Source organism: Melitaea cinxia, chromosome 11 (genome assembly GCF_905220565.1).
Source record: "Melitaea cinxia chromosome 11, ilMelCinx1.1, whole genome shotgun sequence".
In the NCBI taxonomy this organism is placed as follows: domain Eukaryota; kingdom Metazoa; phylum Arthropoda; class Insecta; order Lepidoptera; family Nymphalidae; genus Melitaea; species Melitaea cinxia.
Genome location: NC_059404.1, coordinates 3362364 through 3388119, shown reverse-complemented (window position 1 = coordinate 3388119; position 25756 = coordinate 3362364). Strand labels below are relative to the sequence as shown.

Below are 25756 nucleotides of genomic sequence, written 5' to 3'. Positions count from 1 at the left end.
AGTGCAAAGTTATCCTGTTTTTTCATATTGAAGGATTACAATTCGCCTATGACTATTAAAAACGTCGGATGTGAAAAACAGCAACTTTACAGGAGAGCGATTCAAAGTGTAAATTGCGTGTATCTTTTTACTTATTTTAAGCAGGATCATGAAATTTTAAAGTAATGCTGTACAGGCTATTTATTTTTAATATTATTACTAGCCGGTATGTAATGTGTAAATATGAGAAAAGTCACTAGTTACATTTTTAACAGATTAAGACTAATAGGTACTGATTTGTCAGAAGTACCACAACTAAATAATATATGCATAAAATAAAAAAATTCTCTTCAGCTGATGATAGACTTGGTTATTTGGGAACGTTTTATGAAATAAACAATAAAATGCAATTTTGCAGTTCCGACGATGTTAATAGTCACTAGCGAATTATTGTTTTCCTTATTTGTTTGTATTGTTGTAACGTTATGAAGTAACAGTAAAATGCACGCGCACAAAAATTTAATTAAAGCTGGATTCCCGACCATGCCGAACAATCTCCACTGTGTCTTCTCTATCATTACACTAGCGAAACATTTAGAAATAAAAAAATGCTTATTTAAATATTATTAAAATTAAATAGCAGCAATAATTATTCATTTATTTCTAATAAAAAAAAATATAACGATATCAATAGCAACACTTAAAATTGTTACTCCCAATTTATTTATTTTTTCTTTCAACAGTCATCGAGATGAAATCGAAAAGAGGGAGGCCATTGCTGTTGTACAAGAATCACACGTACTCTAAATTGCCTTATCCTGTCAAATATGGCTGGAGGTGGTACTGTTCAAGGGTGAAGAACTGCAAAGCGTACCTTTTAACTAATGATGATAATGAAATTCTAGCAGCCACGGGTTACCATGATCACGAACCAAAATTAGAATTTAAATATCCAATCAGTTTTTCTTGATAAGCCCTTTCTACTTCAGTAAATAAAGATAGTTAGTTTCCTTGGATGTATTAATTTTTTTTTAATATTTTCGAATACCTATGAAAAAGTAGTGAAATAATTATGATATATTTGTAAAAGTAAGGTGTAAAAAGGATTTTTTACATTATTTAAGTATTATAATTGTATATATTAAAAATAAACTACAATTATAATACTTTTAAATTAGGAACATTAAATATTTTAACGAATATAGGTAAAAGCTCATAAATTACCTACATGATTATTATTTTTAATAACACTGCGCGTGCTCGTTCATTAAAGTGAGCATCTTAATCGGCTTATGATGCAAATAACTTTATCTCTAATATATAAAATTCTCGTGTCATGGTGTTAAACATTGAACTCCTCCGAAACGGCTCGACCGATTTTAATAAAATTCTGTGGGCATATCGGGTAGGTCTGAGAATCGGCCAACATCTATTTTTCATACCCCAAGTTATATGGGGGGGGGGGGATTCAGCGTTTTAATATCATATGGCAAAGAAACGTTTGCGGGGTCAGCTAGTATTCTTATATTTTAATGTCTAATACATTTACCTACAACAATCTAGAAATTTCACGAGTATTGGAACATCCTCCCTATAAATATGTGTAGTGTTGACTTGCGACCATTTGCACCATGCGATTAAGATGATGATGGAACTATGTTACTGAACGATGACATAAAAAATTTTTATCAATCAGTTTTAGTGATAAGTGTTATTTTATGTTATGCTAGATAAACAAAATGCTTATCTGTAGAGATTTAAAATCAGAGACTGAGATATTAATATAAATGGTAATTTTATGAATGTTTACTTCTTCAATCGTTATTTTTTTTTTACATGTAATTGTATACAAATAGACAATAGAAAGGGTTTTGTACAAAACTATTTATTTTTTAATTTTAGGATTAGGTATTTCTTTATAAAGGATCTGTGTGTATGAACTGTGGACAAACTTTTTGGATTTTTATTTAAAATCTTATTGTTCTACTGCTTATGTGCAGGTAGTGATTAATTACATTAATATAATTAACGAGTAAAACTCTAACATAATTAGTCAAGTTAAACCATATATAAAAGTTAATCATAATTTATAGATTTAAATCATTATCTCCCTGCCCTTATCCTACTTATGTAGGATCGGCACAACATGTTTTCCTCTTTCAGGAATTATTCGTCACTTCAGCGCTTAAAAATTAAAATTATTTTTTAATGACATCACATTGTGTCGGTAAAGTAAGGAATAAGACAATTTAATTGTTTTTTACAATTTTTTAAAAGGAACCACGGGCGTATGTCCGTTTTCTCTGATTTTGCTTACTAGCGATATATTATTTATACATTTTGTATGGAGCTTCCGTCAAAATTTCGTCTCTATTAAGCAAATTCAAAGATGAAGTATTGAAACTGACAGTAAATCACATCTATATTTAACCTATTAAAAAAAGCGCATACGAAATATCAAGCTACCCCCTATAATCCAAATCAGTAACACTTTATATTAGAATACATTCAAAATATTGCAAAATATTTAAACTTGCCTTTTTTCGTATTATTTGTTTTTGTGTAAAAATTTTGTTTTTGTATATTTTAAGTAGAAATTGCAATATATGATACCAAAAATGTTAGTTTATAGTGTAGGTATAGCATATATTTAAAAAATTAATAATTATTGTAAAGATTTTAAAGTTTGTTTTATTAATCCTTTATTGTTATTTTTACCATTATTTTTATTGAATTGATCTGTTGAACATATTATACTTTTCTTCTAAAAATTATAGTGCTATATATATATATATATATATATATATATATATATATATATATTTTAAATTTATTTATCAAATAAACAATATTGTATATATGATTTTGATACAAAAAATATTGTGCATTTAATAACAATAAATTGAACGTTTTGTATTTAATTTATTTTTATTTATCATCTAATATCTTACTAAAAAAACCTTAACCTAGGTTTTGGAAATTGAAACAATTTCATTAGTTTTATGTACATATTACTGATAATATCTATTTTTTTCTTTGTATGATTATAACCATTCATAAAATTAAATAATATACCTAAAACGTTTAAAAAGATCCTAATATTTTTAATTAGCATCTTTATTAAATTAGCGTAAATATAGGTACTAAAAAAAAACGAAACACGATATATCCTAGATTTATTCAATTGTCTAATAATAAAAATTCATATAAAAAATATTTCTTTGTACAGGTCAAATGCTGCAATCGAGACGCGGTCGACCGTTGCTCTTATTTAGAAATTTCATTTATTCCCATTCATCCGGTTTCCCTTCGAAAAATGGGCACAGATGGCTCTGTACGTCACATAGATCGAAAGCATGTAAAGCGTACATACTAACTGGTACAGACGACACAATCGTAAGATACGTGAACGAATATCATAACCATGACAACCCCCAATTTGTTATAACCCCGGATGGTTCGTATCATCCTATGTAAATGCGGAAATATATAGAAAGAAAGCTATTCCCACAGAGGATGTGATAATATACGTCACGCTGAATCTCCTGTTTTGAATCCCTTGTCACGCTATGTCACTCTGTACGTACCTAGTAGTACGTCACTAAGGGCCTGTGTCACCGTTTGCTATTAACGCTATTAGACAGATGACGGTAACCAAAGGATAAAAGTTTATGATATAGTAGTCTTTTTTATCATTGAATTCCACTATATGGCATATTTCTAGTTGCCATTGGGAAATATGTAGTTTCTTAATTGAGGCAAAACAGGTGATAATGGTGTACTCTACCTCCTGCTGTTAGTCTATAATCTATTCGTAACTTTTTTGTAGAATAAACTTTACCACAACCGACGAAACAGGCCAAGAAAACAGCTTAATTAACACATTTATTTATTTTTAATTTTTTTAAAGATATATAAAAAATCTCCTTGTCACGGTAAACAAAGACTTCCTCTATTAGCGAATATATTTTATGGACCATAAAAATTTTAAGCTTTCACGGTCACTATAAACACATGATTCTAGGGGACTTGGGAAGAGTGTCTGGATCCGTGACCGTTGCGTCTGCAATGTCGCCGAATACTTCTCTATAAATGTAAAATACTAGTAGATACACTAGCTGACCTGTACCTATTTCGGTAGGCGTCAGTCATAAAGGCGGCGTAAACCACGTTAGTTCTAAAACAACATATTATAGCATTTGATATTTAAGAATAATGTTGGTTTTTAGTGGTTAAAGTAGAAAGATCGGTTCATTAGCTACAGAAATTAGTCCCTACAAACCTTAAAACAATCCTACAAACTTTTACCTCTTTAAATTTTTGAGCTATTATCTTCTTTCGTCTAATAACTGAGGTAGGGCACAACAGGAATTTCCTGCTCAAAATATGGAGCAGCCAGACTGGGGTAGTACCTCGACCTTACAGAAGACCACAGCTAAATAATATTGTTTTCAAGCAGTATTGTGTTCCTGTTGGTGAGTAAGGTGACCAGAGCTCCTGGGAGGGATTGGGGATTGGGTCGGTAACGCGCTTGCGATGCTTCTGTTGTTGCAGGCGTCTATAAGCTACGGTAATCGCTTACCATCAGGTGAGCCGCTTGTTTGCCGACCTAGTTATAAAAAAAAAAAAAAACTTTTATATTGACATTATTATCAGAATTATAAGAGAGATTAAAAGAGAATTAATACACAATACAACTTTTCTTAGAACTATTTTATTATCTAAAAACATAATTAAAACTACATTTCAATACAATAAAATACAATAATTGAAATTTATTTATGCCATTGAGTAGTCTTTTGTAATTAAAGCAGAAAGTTTCAAAGTTCCAAATTATCACTACTTAAAAAATAACAAAAAAAAAACAAAGTTATTGCAGGTCAGTTTCAAGCAAGTAATTATTTAAAAATATTAAATAATATTATGCACTTGTTTATACATTGCTAAATTAAATATGCCAGCCACGATTTATTACAATTATTTTATTAAGTCATTCAACAAAACTCATCAGTCTCTATATTAATATTAGATAAGATTTTAAGAGGTAGATTACACTGAAAATCAGTCTTGAATATAAAAATGATTATCTATTTGTATTTAAAATACCAAAAAAGTTCTATATATTTCATTGGCAATTTACATAATATACGGAGTGCTATGAGGCCTGTTTGTGGAAAAATTTATCCTGTACATAACTTACAAAATAATAGTCTTCAACAGTAGGAGCTAAAATAGGCCATTAGAATGCTTTATCATTATCATCATCTATATTACAAATAGAAATATGATAACAATATATCATCTTTTTTTATCTGTGAATACCATCATCCCTCAAATAGCTTTACCAGTTACCTTAACTGATGAAACAGGCCCTACGTAAATACTAAAATATTTGACATGGTTAAAGATTTAAACATTTTATTAGGAAAAAAGTCATTAAAATGGGTTCCATAATAGGTCTCATGAATGGATCTTAGTACTCTCACTAAATTCATAAGACTTTAGTTATGTAAATTTCATTTATTAAATTCAATTTTCTATAATTTAGTAATATAAGAAAATTATCTGTAATTATTTAAATTTGATTGTAAAACATTTTCAATTAATTCAAATAAGTATTAACTCTGGTAAGTGTCAAAATCTGTATATAAAAAAAAAAAATGTTTTCCCTGGTTTTTCTAGCTTTTGTTAAATTTTAATTCAGTTGTGTAATATATATTACACACGCAATACAATGTTTAAAAATTTAGGCAAATTTCTAAATAAACTGTTATTTACAATGATTATTTTCATTTAGTACACAATTACATAAAAATGAATACAAATCGAAAATACAAGTTTTAATAATATCAGGACTAAAATATAATAATAATGTCAAAATTCAGTTTATCAGTATATAGGTACACGTGAACATATAAACTACATACTATACATTTATAAATTTTTAACCTACATTGTTTCTGGAAAGGATATTTTTTTTTTTTGTAAAAATGTAAAATTTGATTTCAACAACTTTAAACTTTCACTAATATTGTGTCTAAAATTTTAATATTAATTTTTTTTTTTTGTTATAAAAATATGTGGAGTGGCAAACTTCATACACCCATAAAAAAAAATTTGTAGATATATTTTTATTTTTTCATTTTCTTAGTTTGTCCTAACTATAATGAATTAGGTACATAAGTTATCCAGTGTACATACATGTCGGTAATTTATTTTATTATATTAAGGTTTTTTCTTAAAAAAGTTATAGCCTCTCTTAATAAAACTTTCCCTTCCAGAATAAAGTTTATTAATATAACACCAGTCTATATTGAGGATTCCTTTCAATACAATACTTTAATATTACATTAATTTAAAAAAAAAATGTTAGTTGGACCACCAATTACAGACAAAATTTTATACACATTTTATATCCTAGAAATTAACATTCTTGTATATAGTATAGTAATATAAAATTACTTCTGATAAAAACAGATGTAGAAAATACAGTTACAAGAATATCTGAAATAGCAGTCAAAATTGTATAATTTTTCTTTTTTTAATTAGAATTATTATATTAGAATCAGTCTATACTTAATAAACTTATGAACTAACTAAATTTAATTTAAAAAAAATATATAAATCTTTCTTGAGGTATCAATGAGGTAGAAAATTAAACTCAGTCTTTAGGAAATAAATTCAGACACAAGAAAAATATTTATAAAAAATATTTAAATATTTAGCAATAACTTAAGCATTGCGTTTCGATGAAATTAATGTCTTATAGTAAGTACCATTAATTGTAGAAAATACTGTCCAAAAATTAAACAATTTTAAATGATCCATCATTGCGTCTGTAAAATCCAGGCGGTGGATGATTGTGTTTATTTCTTACCCTGTTCACAACAGTTTTCAGCTGATGGAAAACAGTAGTCACATCGACTTGGCATCCTGTTTTAGTGCGAGAGGTACAGTACCACTGCTTCTTTCCATAAGCCAGTTTATTCTTTAAACGGAAGGCATAACCATTGTGCACCAAGAGCATACTTCCTTTCCTTGTCGGTATAAAGTTTGCTTCTGAAATTAAGACAAAAGTTTAATAAATGTGGCAAAAATATAACAATTTAAATTTTGTTTGGGAATATAAAATAAAACACAGTTATAGGTAATAATTAAGTTTATTAATTATGAAAATTAATAACATTACGTTTTTAAGTATGAACTACTACTACTACACTTGAAATACACTCAAACTCAATTATAAAATTACGATTTTCGTTTACAAACTACGGATTGTATTTACAAGTAACAAATAATGACGCGTCTTATTATTTATAATATACCCAATAATAATTTTGTTTTGATAATAAACAGAAAGCACAAAATATTAACTACACTTCAAAGTTACTTTTAATTAAACAGAAATACTGTTATATTTTTATAGTTTAATTACGACCAAGCTAAAACGAAAACACAGGCACGCGAGTTCAAGTTCGATGACGCAACTAAATTCAGTGCTGCCAGGTGAATCAGCCTATGATTTTCATAATATTATCAAATAACACAAACACTTTAATTGAGTATTTTTTATCGAAATTATACTTATAGGATAATTATGTTTACGAATAAATTGTACACCGTAAGCGTTTTTTTTTTGTATGCGTCATGACAAAAACGGAACGTACGTTTAATAAACTTGTCAAATGTGTCAAACATGTGCAAACAGTTTCTAAATTGATATTGTGTATTGTCGGAAAACTAAGTTTCTTAGTTTGTTAAAAAATCCAATTTCGTTTTGTATTACAATAGATAATTAAAATTTAGTCAAATTTGTACTTGTTATACATAAAAAAGAAATCTGATATAGATAAATCCTTAGATTTTAGAAAGTTAAAGGTAGAATGTGTTCAGTGTTTTTATGTATTTTTGTATATTTTTTTTAATATAATAATTGTGAATGTAATTTCTACATTGTAATAATTTTAAATATTATTAAGTGAAACAAGCCTAATTTTATTATTTATATTATTAAGTATTAGTTATAATTTTTAGTTTAGTTTTCTAATATTTAGACATCTTTTTTAAACTATTATACAACCCAGTTTGTACTTGCACTGTACAAAATAATAAGTGATGTTACAAAATATTGTTTTATTTTCCTTCCTTATAGATGTAACACGCTTTAAAAAAACTAACATAGACCTTTGAACTAAATCACATATTTTTTCAGGTATTTTTATTAACACGAGAGGAAATTCCAAATTATTTATTTACCAGAATCATACATTCAGATTTATGTACAAAAAGGCTTATGGAAGTCAATTATGGTACTGTTGGTATTTCTTCAGTAGATGTTGTCCTGCCAAATTAAGGATAGACAATGCTGGTAAAGTCACCGAGACCATCGGCAAACATAACCATGATCCACCAACTTGTTGGATGACACCAGATGGAAAGTCATATAACCTTCCTCCTCTACCAGAAAGAAGCAACCAAAATGAATAAATTCTGCATATACCAATAATTAAAAAAAATAATTAAAAATGTGTTTTACTATGTTATTACTGGCTTCTGCAACACAGTACTACTAGTGCAGACGTCAGGGTAATCTATTTATTGTATGAATTATGATTGTGTCCAATAAAGATTGTTATTGTTATTATTATTACTACTACTACTACTACTACTACTACTACTATTCACAGATCTACCGTGCTTTGGTAAAAGGCAATCTTCTTTTTCCTGCTTATAACTTTAATATATCTAAAACTTTGAAATCTATTTTTCATTTTTATACTCTACTGCCTTTTACGTAAGCACATAAAATATTAGATATGAGATTTTAGTTATAAATGTGTATAAATATATATAATTTAATGTTTAATTGTTACAACTAATATTATGAACATTTAATATTTGTTAATTTCATTGTTCATATTTAAACATATGTGCGAAAATAAAAAAGATAAATTTGTTAATTTTTTGTATGTAGCACAATGTTGAAAATATTATCGTGAAATGTATAAAGAATGACTGCTTAAGATCAGTATCAGTGTCATAACTGAGGTAGGGCACATCAGCAAATTTCCCGGTCATAATCTGGAGCTGAATGGGGTTGTCCCCCACTGGGGTAGTACCTCGACCTAACAGAAGATCACAACTAAATAATACTGCTTTAAAGCAGTGTTGTGTTCCTGTTGGTGAGTAAGGTGACCAGTGCTCCTGGGGGGAATTAGGGATAGGGTCGGGAACTTGCTTGTGTTGCATCTGGTTTTGCAGGCATACCATCAGGTCATAGCTTATTTGTTGACCAGGTTGTATAAAAAAAGTATCATTTAAAATGATATAAATATTGATAGTTAGCAAATAAACTGCCACATTTACATTTATATAAAATATTTTGTTTTAAAATCGCAAAGTATTTAAATAACCCAAAGTTTATTTTATTGTAACTATAGTTTTATTTAAACAAATGACTAAGTCCTTGATATTTTTATATACTCTTGACTTGTTTCCTAGAAGCTACTAAAACAAAAAAATATTTGTATGTGCCTTAATATATTTAAGAAGTTACAAATTGTAAAAATGCAATGGCACTAAATTCTAGTAATTGTGTTCTACATTGAGAACGATAAAATTAAAAAAAGTCAAATATGACTCAAACTTGCCTGTGTTTGTTTTATTTCTTCGAAATCTAAATAATACATACCTTATTGTTGAAGAATTAAAGTCTAAAGTTGTTGATAAATTGCAGAGTTAAGACTATTAATATGGTACCTAAATATGCTATGGTTAATGGTTCTTTTCACAATGGTACAAAGTCGGGTTTTGAACGACAGGTCATGGTGGTTTTATTATTTCGTAATAACGAAGTCCAGACACATCGATTGATTAATAGAGTACTGTTATTCTCCGCACTTGTAAGGACAAAATATAAAAAGCGAAGTTCGATATTTTATTAGTAAGAAATTTGTGATCGTTCCTCTGTAATAGAAGATGGACGACTGGTATATTTAACCTTCATAAAAAGATAAGAGTTGTTGATTCGAGTGAATTTTTTGTGTTTCGGTAATGGGTTATTTTCGCCAGTTAGAAAAAATAAGCTTTGGACAAAGTTTGTCCTGCAAATAAATTACGATTAGACTTTAGCAAGAGATAGAATAGCTTTTGGATTATTTTTTGGCAATAGAAATATCTCATAAATACCGTGGAATTCGATGGTAAAAAGAATAGCAATCATAAAATTATATCTGTTGGATCGGTATCGGTCAGATAGTGGTATCAACATTCGGTGAAACAGACCTATATACAAAAATAAACCATTTCTCACAATGTATTTATTACAGATTGGTTGGCAAAATTCACGACTTCACAACGTGGAAATCCCGTATTGCTATTAGGAGTCCATAGATTCATAATCCATTCGCGCTTCGGAGAGAAGATTAGGTGGCAGTGTGCGATGCAGAGAAGATTGAAGTGCAAAGCTACAGCTTATACGATAGATAGTACTGTAATTGGAGTAAAGGGTCGTCATGTTCATTAATTTACTAATAAATCCTTTATTTCTAACAGTATCTCGATTGTGAAATTGCTAAAACTCATAAAAAATGTATCTATGAAAATTATTATAAACGTTAGATTTTAAAGAAAATAAGAATTTGATTTATTTTTCTGTGCGAAACCGCGGTGGGTCGTTAGTTGCGTATAAAGTTGAAGGTAAAAATCGGACTGATCTCTAAAAGATTCTTTCGAATCATCCCATGTTCATGAGAAAGATTCTCGTGCACACATACTGTTATTGTATCGATATAGGTATTTTAAGCTCCAACAACTAAACAACCGCTCTGCTATAATGGTGCCAGTAGTCGCCTAAAACACCAACGGTTTGCGGGTTCGATTACCGCTCGGGATGGATATTTGTATTTGTACAAATATTTACCCGTACACCGTGTCCCAGAGAGCACGTTAAGCCGTCGTTTGCAGTGGTTATCATAAATACCAACCCGCAGTGGAGCAGTGTGGTGGATTAAGCTCCAATCCGTCTCCTATATGGAGAAAGAGGCCCAGCAGCATGTTACAGGCTGAATACGATGCGATAATTTAAGCATAAGTGTCGAAGTATTCAAAAAACGTTTGTATATTTTTAATAGAACAATTAAATTTTCCTACGAACATTTCTTTTTCTCTTTTAATAATGTTAATTAATTTTTAATTTAAAATATAAATAAAGTCGATCGATGTACGTTCAATTGTTAACTCTATTAGAGTTGAATGTGGTTTTATTTACGACCAGACGTATTGACCTTCATAATATCATATCGATCAACTTACTTTTGTATAATAGATGTTTTGTGAATTTATGTTTTATTTTTATTAACAAATCGTTTCTAAGGAAATTAAATTGCAATATAAAAGTACAAAGTACGAAACAGTGTCATTAATTTCGTTACCTATATAACATTTATATTAGTGTTATATTTTATAATGAGAAGTTACTCTTAAAACATTAAATTACACAACTTTAATATATTACCTATTGTTTTTCAATTTAGCGTTTATTGAAATAAATTACAACTGGACATAGGACGATTAGATTCGTAACACCAAACACTGCGGCACAGCTTAGCAGATGTTTAGCCCTGAAATTTGGTCTGGCACTTACATAATATATCCAAATAGCCTCTTAAATAACTATTATAGAAAAAGAAAACGAGTGTGCACTATATAAATTATATCTCCCTTTCAACTTCCGTACGCCTCGCCTGCTCACACTTTTCGTAACGCTCTCGTCACGCATTCACCAGCTTACTCCGCAAGCCAAGCGTGTGTGAATAAGTTTTACTTAAAAAAAATCTCAGATTTCAGAAAGTCTCAGATTTTAAGTAAGGATGTGTTTTTACATTTAACTTTTCGTTTCTCTTATCTTAACTCACAATTAACGACGACAAAATAAAAATGCATTTCGAAGGTAAGAAAGTTATATTGAATTGAAGCGATATTCTCTGTTTATAATTGTGTTTGCAGGCAAACCAAGAAAAACCGACTTCAATTATATCGACAAGTAATACAACGTAGGTAGACGAAAAAATAGTCAACTAAATACGCATTATCAAAGATTACTCAAAAGTTGTAATCAGATCTCGATGAAATTTAAATATGACCACATGATAAACATCGGCTTTCGATTAAATTAAAAAGTATTAAAATCGGTACAACCAGTAAAAAGCTATGCGGATTTTCGAGAGTTTCCCTCGATTTCTCTGGGATCCCATCATCAGATCCTGGTTTCTTTGTCATGGTACCAAACTAGAAATATCTCCTTTCTAACAAAAAAGAATTATCAAAATCTTTAATACTTTAGAATTATTTGATATGCACATTAGGTACTAAAGTTACGCTACTTTTTACGCTTGTTAAATCTCCAGTTAGCGCCGAGTTCCTTTAGCGTGGTAAGAAAACTTGCAAGGTTAGACACTCAAGCTTTTTTTAGTGCTAATATGAGACTCCGTTAGTAAACCAGGACATATACATTGATTTTTTTTTACTTAATTATCAAATAAATAATGTAACTTTTTTATTATTGACGTGACAACGTCTTATAAATTGGTTTGAAGGGTGACACTTCAAGAAACTGCGTTACGCTCCGCTCACGTTATGCGCTCACAATGAGAGCGTCGTTAGCCCGCCTAAGAGCGAGAGAGACAGACATAAAAAGTGAATGAAATTCAGTGCGAGATTCTTTGTATAAATTAATGTTTTAAATATAATTCTTTGTATAAATAAATGTTTTAAATTGTTACTATTATTTCATCCTTCTTCCTACTATACGAATGAATATTCACATTAAAATTATTTTACCACTCAAAGTCGTTGTCACGTAAAACTTTCGCCCGTATACCGACTTTACAGGCAACCAATTTTTTTATTATACAAACAGCATAAAATAAACATGCAGGTTTATGACAATGCTATTTAGTCACTAACGAGACAACAAATTGAAATCAACCACACATTCACATAGAAATAGCTCCTATTATCTATAATATATATAAAAGCGAAAGGTCACTCACTCATCACGAAATCTCCGAAACTATAACACCTACAAACTTGAAATTTGGCAGGTAGGCTCCTTATAGGACGTAGACATCCGCTAAGAACGGATTTTACGAAACTCGACCCCTAAGGGGGTAAAACGGGGGTTGCAAGTTTGTATGAAAGTCCTATGTTTTTGAAGTAAGAGACTTGAAATTTAAAATGTATGCTCTATAGATGACAAGAAGGCGTCCAAATAATGTATCTTCAGAAATCAACCCCATTTTGGGGTTAAAACGGGGGATGGTAGGTTGACTCACTTATCGCGAAATCTCCGAAACTATAATAGCTACAAACTTGAAATTTGGCAGGTAGGTTCCTTATAGGGCATAGACATCCGTTAAGAACGGATTTTACGAAACTCGACCCCTAAAGGGGTAAAATGAGGGTTGGAATTTTATATGAAAGTCCTATGTTTTTAAAGTAAGAGACTTGAAATTTAAAATGTGTCCTCTATAGATAGTGAGGAGGTGTCCAAATAACGTATCTTTAGAAATCAACTCCCTTTTGGGGTTAAAACGGGGGATGGTAGGTTGACTCACTCATCACGAAATCTCCGAAACTATAATAGCCACAAACTTGAAGTTTGGCAGGTAGGTTCCTTATAGGGTGTAAACATCTTTTAAGATCGGCTTTTACGAAACTTGACCCTTAAGGGGATAAAACGGGGGTTGGAAGTTTATATGAAAGTCCGATGTTTTTGAGTAAGAGACTTGAAATTTAAAATGTATGCTCAAAAGATGGTGAGGAGGTCTCAAAATAATGTATCGTAATCTATATATAAAAGAGAAAGGTCACTGACTCACTCATCACGAGAACTCAAAAACCGCTGGGACCATCCAGCGGTTTTTAATCCATCCAGGATGGACAAAGATGAAATTTGGCAGGGAAGTAGATTATAGTAAGTAGACGTCCGCTAAGAATGGATTTTGCGATATTCCTAAGCTAAGGGGGTTTAATTGGGGTTGATAGTTTGTACGAAACATAAACAGCAGCTATAAGTTCGCCTGATAGGTTATTTATACTGCAGCCTGAAAATAAAGCTAAAAATGTGGTGTATAGAGATATAGGTTTTATAAAAATAACTATTAAATTATACTAAATTGTGCCTTTTAAAAAGTGTGATAAGCATTTCAAGTGGTTGAAATAAAAAAATAGTTTGCGTTAAACATCTTAATAGTAATGCATATCTTCATAACCACGCGAACGTAGTCGCGGGCAATAGTTAGTGTATTATAAAACAAAGTCCCCAAAAGTGTATGTGATCGATTCCCTCAAAATCTACTGAACAGATTTTCATGCGGTTTCACCAATGGAGAGAGGGCTTCAAGAGGAAGGTTTACGGAACGGCTAAGCAGATTTTGATGAGAGTTTCATTGGAAGTTTGCCGGTAAAAGTTAGTGAAACACTGATTTCAACGCGGGCGAAGCCGCGGGCACCGCTAGTAAATATAATAAGTATTCAAGTATCCTCCAACTCCCATTGGAGCAGCGTGGTGGATAAGGCATTGATCCTTCTCCTACACGTGAAAAGAGTTCTATGCCCAGCTGTGGGATATTATAGGCTGAAGCGAGAAGCAAACTGGGACTGAACAAATAATTCGATTTTTACTAAAAAGAACTTTAAACAAAAAAGATGTACCTACACAATATATCATCCACAATGCTTCATTCAGTACACCTACGTTTGAATCATAATCTAAAGGGACACCTATATAAATATAATTATGTAAAACAAACGATCATGAGAGATGTTTTACTTGATAATAGGTATTTTTATAGATAATACTGAAACCTGATAACATGATAACGACTTGAAAGATTTTGTTAATACCAAGTTTATGTATCACCATGTCGAATAAAGATCCTATAGCTTTAGAGTCTGTAAGTAGAAGTAGCGGAAACTGAGATTTAAAATTAGTTAAAATTTAATTTAATTTTTATTTATTTTGCTGATAATATTGGAAAATGGTAAATTTAAGTGGGTATAAACTATAAATAAAGACGATATGCTTTAGAAGCGGATTATTAAATAAATAAAAAAATACATTATGTGTGCTAATTTGATATTATAAATTCTAAGTACCTACCTACAAAAGATTTAGTTGAGTTGAGGGGACGTTTGTTACTGTTTATTGTCTCTTAATTAACATGCTATATCTTCAAAATGCAAAGAACGTTATAATGTCGACTGCAACAATCAATCGCCTTCGAGTATTTTTCATCGACTCTTCCTACTGATAATGGGGTATAAATCTGTTTTGGCAACATTCAATAAATTGATATATACACCCATTAATTATATCTACACTAATATTATACTTACTTCAAACTTTGCTTGTTTCGCTCTAACACTTGCTTATTTATTCCAAACTGTAAGTTTATTATTATAAATAAACTAGCTGTGCCAGTCACTTACACGCAGTTCGCAGGGTTGTAAAATAAATAATTTTCTAAATAAAAACAGCCTAAGTTACTGCTTTTTACATCAGCTGTCTACCAGTGAAAGTCCCGTCAAAATCGGTTCAGCCGTTTCAGAGATTGGCCGGAACAAACAGACAGACAGACAAAAATGGTAAAAAAATAATAATTTTGGTTTGTACTCCGTGTATACATCCATATGCATTTAGTAGAAAGCGGTTATTTTAATATTACAAACAGAGACTCCAATTGTATTTATTTTTATAGATATATATGTGAGTTTGAGACTGGCCTAATTCTTACAATACAGTCAGTAAGTACATTTTACGTCATTTAAATAATGTCGTACTTCTAATGAACTATCTAAGTACCATAATCTACCTAATATTATTTTATGACTCTTGTCATTAAAAACAAAAAGCGATTTTAATTCGGTAAAACCATAAAAATGTTGTTTAAATATTATATCTTTTTACTTGTAATACAAAATATTGTATTTAAATAACTACTAGCGCCATCTAGGACGCCATTAAGAAATAAATTTCGTTCATTAGCTAAAAATGAAATGTTGATAAAAGGTCCTAAATTTTAAACCACGATAAGAAAGTTATAGTATTTGAACCTAATAAGTAAATTAGTATTTATTTTGTAAAAAAATAACGAAATATACTTATATAACATCATTATCTCGTTTTCGTTTATCTGCTAACAACGCCATCTATTTGTGATTTTTTAATTCTGTGATCATAAAGACATATTAATTAATAAAAAATTGTAGATGCTGGTGCTACATTTGCGGTGTCGAGAAGAGGTCGTCAAATGATACAGATCGGGCCATATAAATTCCATATGCAAAGAAAGCAAGGTTTAAAAACTCGATGGTGGTGTCAATATTCACGCCGAGGATGTAAAGCTGCTATTTACACATTAGAAAATGAAATAATAAATGTAATTGAAGGACATAACCATGGAGCATAGAGAAAATAATTCTCTATGCTCCATGGACATAATCATGACATAACCACGGTCTTATCTGGTTAAGAATAATTTTAATTTTTGAACTGTACTCGCTTCGGCAGTACATATACTAAATTTTAATTTTTGAACTGTTTTTTGTTTATGAACACTATTTCAAGCATGGATGAAGTATACTCTGGATTTGCTATGCGCGTACACCCACCCGTAAGGGACAGACATAAAGTACATAAGATAGAAGAAGGGTTGCCAGCCTTTACCAAAATTACCCTGCATTTTTCATGAATTTTCGATAAGGCAGTAATAATAACAATAATATTATTATAATAAGTAAGTAATAATAACTGCCACGACAATGCGATTATTGACTTACATTGTTCAAACGCTTTTAGCGCGCCCTAAAAAGTTTTAAATAAAATAAACTAATTGAAAAAATATAAAAACCCGCCTGCGTAAATACTGAAAAAAAAAGTTTGATTTTAACACTCCGGACAGGTCAGGACCCATATTTAAAATCAATCTATATTCTTTCTAATAGTAATAATCGGTCCCGACTATTAAAATCACCCTTGTTTTTCTCTTTAGTTTTAACGCAGGTGGGTTTTTCAATTTTTTAATTATTTTATTTTATTCTGCTTTTGAGTTTTGATGTTCGCATGAAATACGACAGTAATATTTTGTACGATGTGGCCTGAAAACTGTTCTGTTCAACTCTTAGTCGAACTTGGGAGTTGAACGGAACCTCTTTAGTATGATTTCATGGAAAATAAAATGAAACAAGTAACTCCAAATTTAAGTTTTTATTGTCCTTTGAATATAATTAATTTGGGTACATATTTCTTATGTTGTCACTTTTGTTTGTAAAAGATTTTGTTGCATAATGAATACGAACATTAAAATATTTTTAACTTATTGATTTAACAACTTTGTTTAAAATGCCTACAGCATATCCGAGTATGTTTGGTTGGTTGCCAGTTTTGTCGCCCAGTGGCACGAATTCATAATTGGCGAATTGCAGAGTCCTTTGGAAATCTGTAACAACCGTTTCATTAGTATATGAAATTTAAAATTGAATACAAAAATACCCCAATTTTAGGGTAATTTGTCAGTAACATAGCTTGTGTCCCTAAATAATCTATAACCTGATCAAATTATAAAGTAGTTAAAAATGGCGGACTAGCCTGAGATTACATCGAACATGATAAATTAACCTTACCACTTAATTTGGTTGGTTAATATATTTATTACTTTGACGATAAATGCCGTTTTCATACATTATTTCTATTTATAGTAACTTTTTAATATGCTACGACTCTCATTCTATCAATATTTTTGCCTAAGAAGGTATATTTTTATCAAAAAAATTGTACGTATGAAAATTGTTACGTATGAAAGGTTATGTCTCGTAATTTCTGCTCAATACGGCTTTTACAGCCGATTATATAACATATTACCATGATAAGTCTCATACAACGCTCAACTACGTTTTAGTTTCACCACTTATATTACCGTAAGTCACTTAAATCACATAAATTCACGAAGTAAATATCGGACTCAACTGATGACAAACTATGACAAAGACAAAAAATGTTGTTTTCGTCCTTTTCATTCTTTACAGTTTTCGTATGTTGTGGTTTCGTTCACACACGGTAATAATAATTGCGTAGCAAATCCAGAGCATACTTCATCCTAGATTTCAAGGTATATAAAAATTCGGTCGTATGACAGCGTAAATTGGAATTGGAACTTAACAAATATTGTTTTGATATAGATAGTATTTCTTAATGAAATTTGTTTATTAATATTCATTACTATTTATAATTTTTATTATTATTCAATTTTAGAAGTATAAATATACCATTTATACGAATTTTAATAAACGTACAACAAAATGTCACGTTGACAGGAGTCGTGCGATTACGAATATTCTTTTATTATTTTCCTCTTTTCTTCAAATCTAGTAATATTTTGAAACTTTAAGTTACTTTTAAAACAATATTATATTACTTTTGTAAATTAGAAACAGTTCTTGTGAAGTGCATACGTTGCTAATCGTTACAATGTTTAGGTTGTTTCTAAATAAAAACATTAAATGAATTATAGTGTTTTGAAGTTTATACTAAGGGAATTATACTTGAAATTACCATTGTTACCATTGATATTATATTTAAAGTTAAGTCATTATATTAGTATATCCAAAGTTAGAACTTTGCAGGCGATGAATTGGTGCAGTGTGTTCCAACGAAGAAGGGTCATCACATTTTATATAAGGGATACACTTACGTGTTCAAAAGTAGACTCCAGTGTGGCGCTGAGCAATGGTGCTGTTCTTATCGACAGAAGACGGGTTGCATATCGGTTATAAACATGCAAACCTATGGAGTAGAGGTAGTGAGAGACTTCCACAATCACAAGAAACCCATGTTTTCTGACTGAAGAACTGGCTCGTTTTTTTCCTAAATCTTTAATAGCTGTGTTTGACAGTTGTATGTAGAAAAATGATTAGTAACAAGAGTTTTACAATTATTCGTTATGTTTTTATTAAGGTATTAAAATTGGGTGACGAAAATTAAATTATTTTAAATGTTCTTTATGAACATTCTCTTGGTTTATTAATTTATTGAAATCTTTATTACTTTACTATATAGTATTAAAGTTTTTACTAGTATTTATACTATTTTCTTTTATATTTAATACTAATAAACTTTAGCGTGATGAATTTGTACCATATTAAATATGTTTATAATATACACATTGTTTTTTTTTAACACAAATGTGATATGTTTGCAATGCACAATTATGTTAAAAGTTTAATTTAAGTAAGTATTAGTTACATTAACAAATAACTTTAACAATTTTTATTTAGTTATGTTTTGGTTCTTTATGTAGGTTTGACATTTAAATTTAAAACCCTTACATATTCTTAGCATTGAAGACTGACACATAAGAAGTGATCAAAAATATTATATTGTTACTTTATTCATACAGGGACAAATTGCTTTTGGTAAGAATTTATTCTGTAGCATATTTTATCTTTAACAGCCATCATAATTATGAGTATTCTAATATAATTACATTTAATTGATTAAGTAAGGTTTGTAGTTTTAATTTTTAAATGAAAAATAGCATAATCATAATATGTACAAAATTTTTAAATTTCAGGAACCCGCAATTTCCCTTTCTAATGCAATCGATTTGGATAAGGAAAATGAAGTGGAAATAGCAGCAGTTTTAAATTTAAAAATTATAAAATACTACAGAAAATCACAATGTGTTTCATTTTAATAATTTCTTTACACTAATTCATAATAAATAATTTATCAATTATTTAATATAATAACAATATATTTAGGCATAAATGGTGATTACAAATAGAGATAATCAGCTTAACATATTTTTAATATTCAGTTCCAGAGCAGATCCCAGACTGGGTACTGATATACTTCGTAAAGAACAACGACACTGAATACAGATGTAACGTATGTGAAGTACTGGTAACAACGGATGAAAAGTCTATTGAACTTTTGGATCATATAAAAAATTTGCATAAAGAAGTATACGAGCTTCATAAAGACAATCCAGATACGTCTGTCGGATTTCAAATTGAATTTTTACAATTTAGTATGTTGAAAGATGATAAAACTCAACCCGTGATCCTCGAAGAAGTATGTGAGGATGATTCGGATGCAATTGTCAAAACTGAAAAATCGGATAAAGATGATATGGATAATATGCAGTATGTTCTTGTGCCTCGGAAGAAGAAATTGAAACGAGCAAGTGGTAAGAATACTTTTCATATTTATGTTTTTCTAGAACTATGGATAGAAGATGACTTGGGTACAAGTTTTTTAACCATCTATTATATTTTCTATGTGACTGTGATATTTACTGTAAACTTGTGTAGGCTTCAATAACTATAAATTTTTGCTTGATGAAATGTGTCCAGCAGTGGTTTACTAGTGACTACAATGAGTGTGAAAGTACTCGAAAGGGTGAAAATTTTTGTATACCTTATAATATAATACTCTATAAAACTCATTGATCCAATTTTATTATATACAATTTTATCATACATAGTACATAACTACTTACATATATATCGCATCTAGTTGTTCGACAACATTAACTATAAAAATGAATTGGTCTTTGCATCAAAATAAATCTCAGACAGAGACATATCAATATTTTAAATACAACATTTATTCAAAAAAGGTTAGTTTAATTAAAAAATCTACAATACAATTATCCATCTATTTCAGAATTCAGTCGAAAACGTAGCTGGGTGTGGAAATATTTCGAACATCTAAACAACATAATATACCGTTGTAATCTCTGCAATGTCGTGCTATCGATAAAGGGTTGCAATACCAACAATATGAACAGGCACATTAGGACGAGACATCCTAGTGTGTACAAGGCAGAACTTGATAAGAAAAAGGTTTATTCTGACATTGACCAATCGGATACAAGTTGGAAAAAAGAAGACGAGAGTGAGAAAGATCTTGAACAATCACTTGGTGAGTAATTCCTTAACTATGTAAGTAGTGACTAATTTATAGCCATAAACACTTAATTTCATATACATATAAATTTTTTTGAGTTCTGAGTGGGGAAGTATCTCGACCTTACAGAACAACAAAGCTAAATAACAAATAATAGAATAAATAGCATAATATAGACGACAGCTCTGGTTTAATAGTGCGTGTGCCGTGTCAGTGGCGCCTAAACACTGATGGTTGTGGGTTCGATTCCTGCTCGGAGTGGATATTTGTGTTTATACAAATATTTATTTCCGGTCTGGTTGTTATCCTTGTGGGTCTCGGAGAGCACGTTAAGCTGTTGGTCTCGGTTGTTAACATCTACATTGTACACCTGATAGAGATTGTTACTCATAGTAGAGAATATATCTGCCAACGCCCATTGGAGCAGCGTGGTGGATTAAGCTCTGATCCATCTCCTACATGGGGAAAGAGGCCTATGCCCAGCAGTGGGATATTACAGGCTGAAGCATAATATAGCTATGTTCCCATTATGATGTTCCAATTTGACATATGTTAGTTAGTTCTTATGAATCATTGTTTAGCAAGTAATTTATAATTGTCTGAGAATATTCTGGGGGTTCATAACTTACTATAACACCATAATCACAGGGCATAATTAATAATGTAAATGCAATGAACCAAACCAACTGTTTATAATACATTATTTAATTTAATTTTTCCATTAAAATATCTTATATATGTATACAGATCTATTTAAGCAACGACGTAGTTGGATATGGTCTTACTTTAGACGGATTAGCGCAACATTGGCTCAGTGCAAAATTTGTGAACGAAATATTTGTCACGGAGGAAACGCGACTGGCAATATGAACAGACATCTTAAAATAATTCATAACAAGACATCAGGTATGTATTATTTACAAAAATAAGTAGGTTTATTAATATATTTAGGAACATTTGCAGTCTGACAAAAAGCATAAACTATAAGAATGAAAGTAGGAACTATGTTTAGAAAGAATTATATCTGTCTGAAAAAAAACTTGAAAAATATTTAAAAAAATATTGAAATCCCACAAAACCACTTAAGAGTTTGTAAGTAGATACCACAACATCTACCATTGATATGAATAGTTAACAATTCAGAAGACGCCGCCGTCTAAAAGTGAACAAAAACAATTTTTTGATGCAATTCGCATATAAAGAGGCTTAGAAATAAAATTGAGGGAAAATATGTCATAATCAATAATCAATATACTTTCGAAACAATAGAAACATTTATTTTAAAAATATTCAGATAGCAGCAAAATGCTGATCGAGCAAGACTGAATATTAATAAATCTGTACCGGAAGTAAGTAATTACTTCTTAATAACTTTGTATTACTTGACTATATTTTTATGGTTGCGTTTAAAATCAAAATCAAAAACAACTTTATTCGAATAGGCCCCAACAGCACTTTCGAATCGTCATTTTACAAATTAAAATTTTAAATTGTTTATTATTTTTGTAAAAGTAAAGCTGCCACAGATTCGGAATGTAGATTCTGCAGAGAAGAATCGGCAAGAAACTCCACAGTTACTCTTTTAATAAAATATATACTGTATTTTAATACAAAATTAGTAATATCTTGCATGAAAGATACTGTAAGATGTTACGGTATTTTTGTAGCCTTAAATCTTAAATGGGCTTTACAATATAACAATTAGAGCGACCAAAGTAACAAATATTGTCTTCGATTTTTAAATATCATATCATATAATTTAACTGAGGTAGGGCACAGCAGGAATTTCCTGCTCAAAAAATGGAGCAGCCCGACTGGGGTAGTACCTCGACCTTACAGAAGACCACAGCTAAATAATACTGTTTTCAAGCAGTATTGTGTTCCTGTTGGTGAGTAAGGTGACCAGAGCTCCTGGGGGAATTGGGGATTGGGTCGGCAACGCGCTTGCGATGCTTCTGGTGTTGCAGGCGTCTATAAGCTACGGTAATCGCTTACCATCAGGTGAGCCGTACGCTTGTTTGCCCACCTAGTGACATAAAAAAAAAAAAAAAAATATCGATACGTCCCATGCCAAGTTTTTTTTTTTCTTGAATTATGTGAATATTTTTGCGTGTGTTATATTTATTAAAATATTGATTTCAGATAATTGGGTTTGGAAAGTATTTGAAAACGCTGAGGACGACTTCTACACTTGTAAAATATGCCAGTTCAAATGTATGAAATTCTCTGAAATCGGAAAAAGTATTAAATGCATTTTACAACATCTTAAAAACGAACATGGAGTTATTTCCGGCGATCAAATCATTACCGGCACGGAGTATGAGTTGGCAAATCCTGAATGATTATAGTTATACAAATATTAACTTTATTTTTTTGGCGTAAGGTTTTTTATCGGTTGAACATGTGAATCTAACGAGTGGGTTTATTTCACATTTATTTAAATATAGTTTTTGTAATTATAAAATCAAATGTAAACATATTTATTCTATGTGCAATAAGGAAGTACTTTTAGTGTTCATAATAATTAAAAAAAATTGGGGGCACATAGTCATTGTAAAATAAATAGGTTTATTTGAAGGAGATTTTTTTCGAAGAATAAAAAATATTTTAAGTTTGACTAGTTTTATTTTTACAAACATCGAATTACACAAAGATAATACATAATATGAATATAATTTGGCAATATTGTTACTACCATAGACGGTAACTTACTTGTAACACAACCGCTGGGAGACGTATGCGTGTAATGGAGGTAGACAGGTTATTTACATTTTAATAACATTAATGTTAAATAACAATAAATTGAAGATATTCCTTTATATTAATTAAATAACAAAACTATTGTCCAAAATTCATATGCAAACATGACATGCCATAACATGCAAGAATATGCCAACTAGCATTACTGAGCATGTCAGACTCTTGCCATTTTATATTCATGCGATAAGTCGCATGTTATTATGGCATGTTATGCTTGAATTTTTGTTTAATTTGAATATACATCTTTAATTTAAATAATATCTTGAAGTATAAATATAAATTATTTATAATATATTAATAAAAATTTCCTGTAAGATAGAACGGAGTTGTGGCGGCAATGTTTTTAATGCTGATAATCATTATGGTTACACTTAGTCATAGACTTTTTTATTTTATAGAGGTAAACATCGGACAAATGTAAGTCCAAACCCAGATTCAATCATTTTAAGTATGTGTCTATATTATTTGTTATTTAAACATTAACTGTTTTTATATTTCTTTCAGCCAAAGTAATAACAATGGTGAATGGAAGAAATGTCGTTTTATGGGATGGACACACTTATTATAGGAAGAATAAGTCTAAGAATCTTTTCAAATGGGCGTGTACTATGTCGGGGACTTGTAAGGCGCATTTGAAGATCGACGATGATATGATAATACGGGAGACAAGTGATCAACATTCACACATTAAAAAGCCTATAGTACAGATGTCTAATGGAAGATACATTCGTTTGTAATAAGAAAAATATTAGAATTATGTAAAAAATAATCTGACATATTATTAAAAGTGACATTATTTTTAAATAGATGTTTTGTTGCTACATGAAAACCTTCGGATTATTTTGGTTCTTAATTACGGTAACAAATTATTTCTTTCATAAACTAAATCTGACCTAGAGCAGCATTGGCCATCCGACAAAATTATATTTAACAGAAAAAGTTAAATTTTAATAATAGTGTAAAAACCACTATTTAAGAAGTAACTGTGAATAATAAATAATAATTAATCGCTAAATAAATTGCAATTCATAATTCAAAACTCATTCAATTTAGAATTAGTAGTAGTTGCTAAACATTAAAAAAATCACGATTATTTTAGAAAAAAGATTTAAAAAAATATAGTTTTTCCAGGATATTTTATAAAAATGTGGAATATGGCTGATCGGTTTTACTATAGAAAACATTTGTACTACAACAAGAATAAGAGTCACAGATGGGACTGTACCTCGTACCCGAAATGTAAGGCATATGTCATGATACACGGAAGCAGTATTATACTCGAAGATTTTTCTCACAACCACCGACCAAAGATGCTCTTAAAAACAAAAAATGGTTACTACCAAGTAAAATAATGAAGTCATTTTTTGAGACAAGGAATACTGTACGAGCTTACTGTTTTCCACTTCAGTTTGAAAAAATATAGACAAATACTTATTTATAATAAAAATAAAACCTAATTTGTTTTAGATATGTGGCAAATTCTGATTACACTATTTATTACTAACTACAAATAAACTAAATTTTTACCTATTTTTATAACACATTCTATACTACTTTAAAAATAAATACACGATAAAATATTAATCTTTTCTACAATACTACATATATTATTTTAACATTATTTGAAAATTAATAGAACTGCTTGTACAACAAGCGCACACCCTGTATTTGATCCTACTACGGAGTCATATCTTTTTGTGAAACAAACGAATAATATCATATCAAATGTAATATACGATTTAAAATACAGTACCTCCCCCCTCCTACAACATGGTATTGTTAAAAAAACCCACTCATATGCTTTATATAACGCATGTTTTCCACAATATTATTACAGTTCACAATGAAATGAATTTCACTTGCGTTGAAACATTGCGCCAATTCTGTTTTTATAAAGTTATATTAAATTATATTGTTAATTTTATATATCTACATATATTTAGAACTTATATTTTAATAAAAGATTTATTTCTCAGCTGTTCCAAATGACAAGCAAACAAAACCTAAGTTAAGCAGGAAAGTTATTTATTTACAACAAAAAATTGA

General features: G+C 29.9%; 1 protein-coding gene and 2 long non-coding RNA genes across 3 annotated transcripts in view; 2 read left to right on the top strand and 1 right to left on the bottom strand.

The window, feature by feature from the left end:
* The window catches only part of LOC123658064, a 518186-nt gene extending 494619 nt beyond the window's left edge, over nucleotides 1-23567 (top strand). Inside the window, exons 5-8 of the mRNA XM_045593548.1 lie at nucleotides 19857-20228; nucleotides 20708-20965; nucleotides 21698-21856; nucleotides 23093-23567. Of these exons, the coding sequence (XP_045449504.1) occupies nucleotides 19857-20228; nucleotides 20708-20965; nucleotides 21698-21856; nucleotides 23093-23292 (989 nt within the window). The 3' untranslated portion in view covers nucleotides 23293-23567. The remainder of the gene's footprint in view (nucleotides 1-19856; nucleotides 20229-20707; nucleotides 20966-21697; nucleotides 21857-23092) is intronic.
* LOC123658068 lies at nucleotides 17234-18167 on the bottom strand. The gene is made up of 2 exons (XR_006743813.1): nucleotides 17835-18167; nucleotides 17234-17480 (listed from the first exon to the last, which is right to left on the bottom strand). It is a non-coding gene; the product is annotated as an uncharacterized LOC123658068 (long non-coding RNA).
* On the top strand, nucleotides 19081-19715 carry LOC123658075. The gene is made up of 2 exons (XR_006743821.1): nucleotides 19081-19452; nucleotides 19611-19715. It is a non-coding gene; the product is annotated as an uncharacterized LOC123658075 (long non-coding RNA).
* Nucleotides 23568-25756: the final 2189 nt, after the last annotated feature.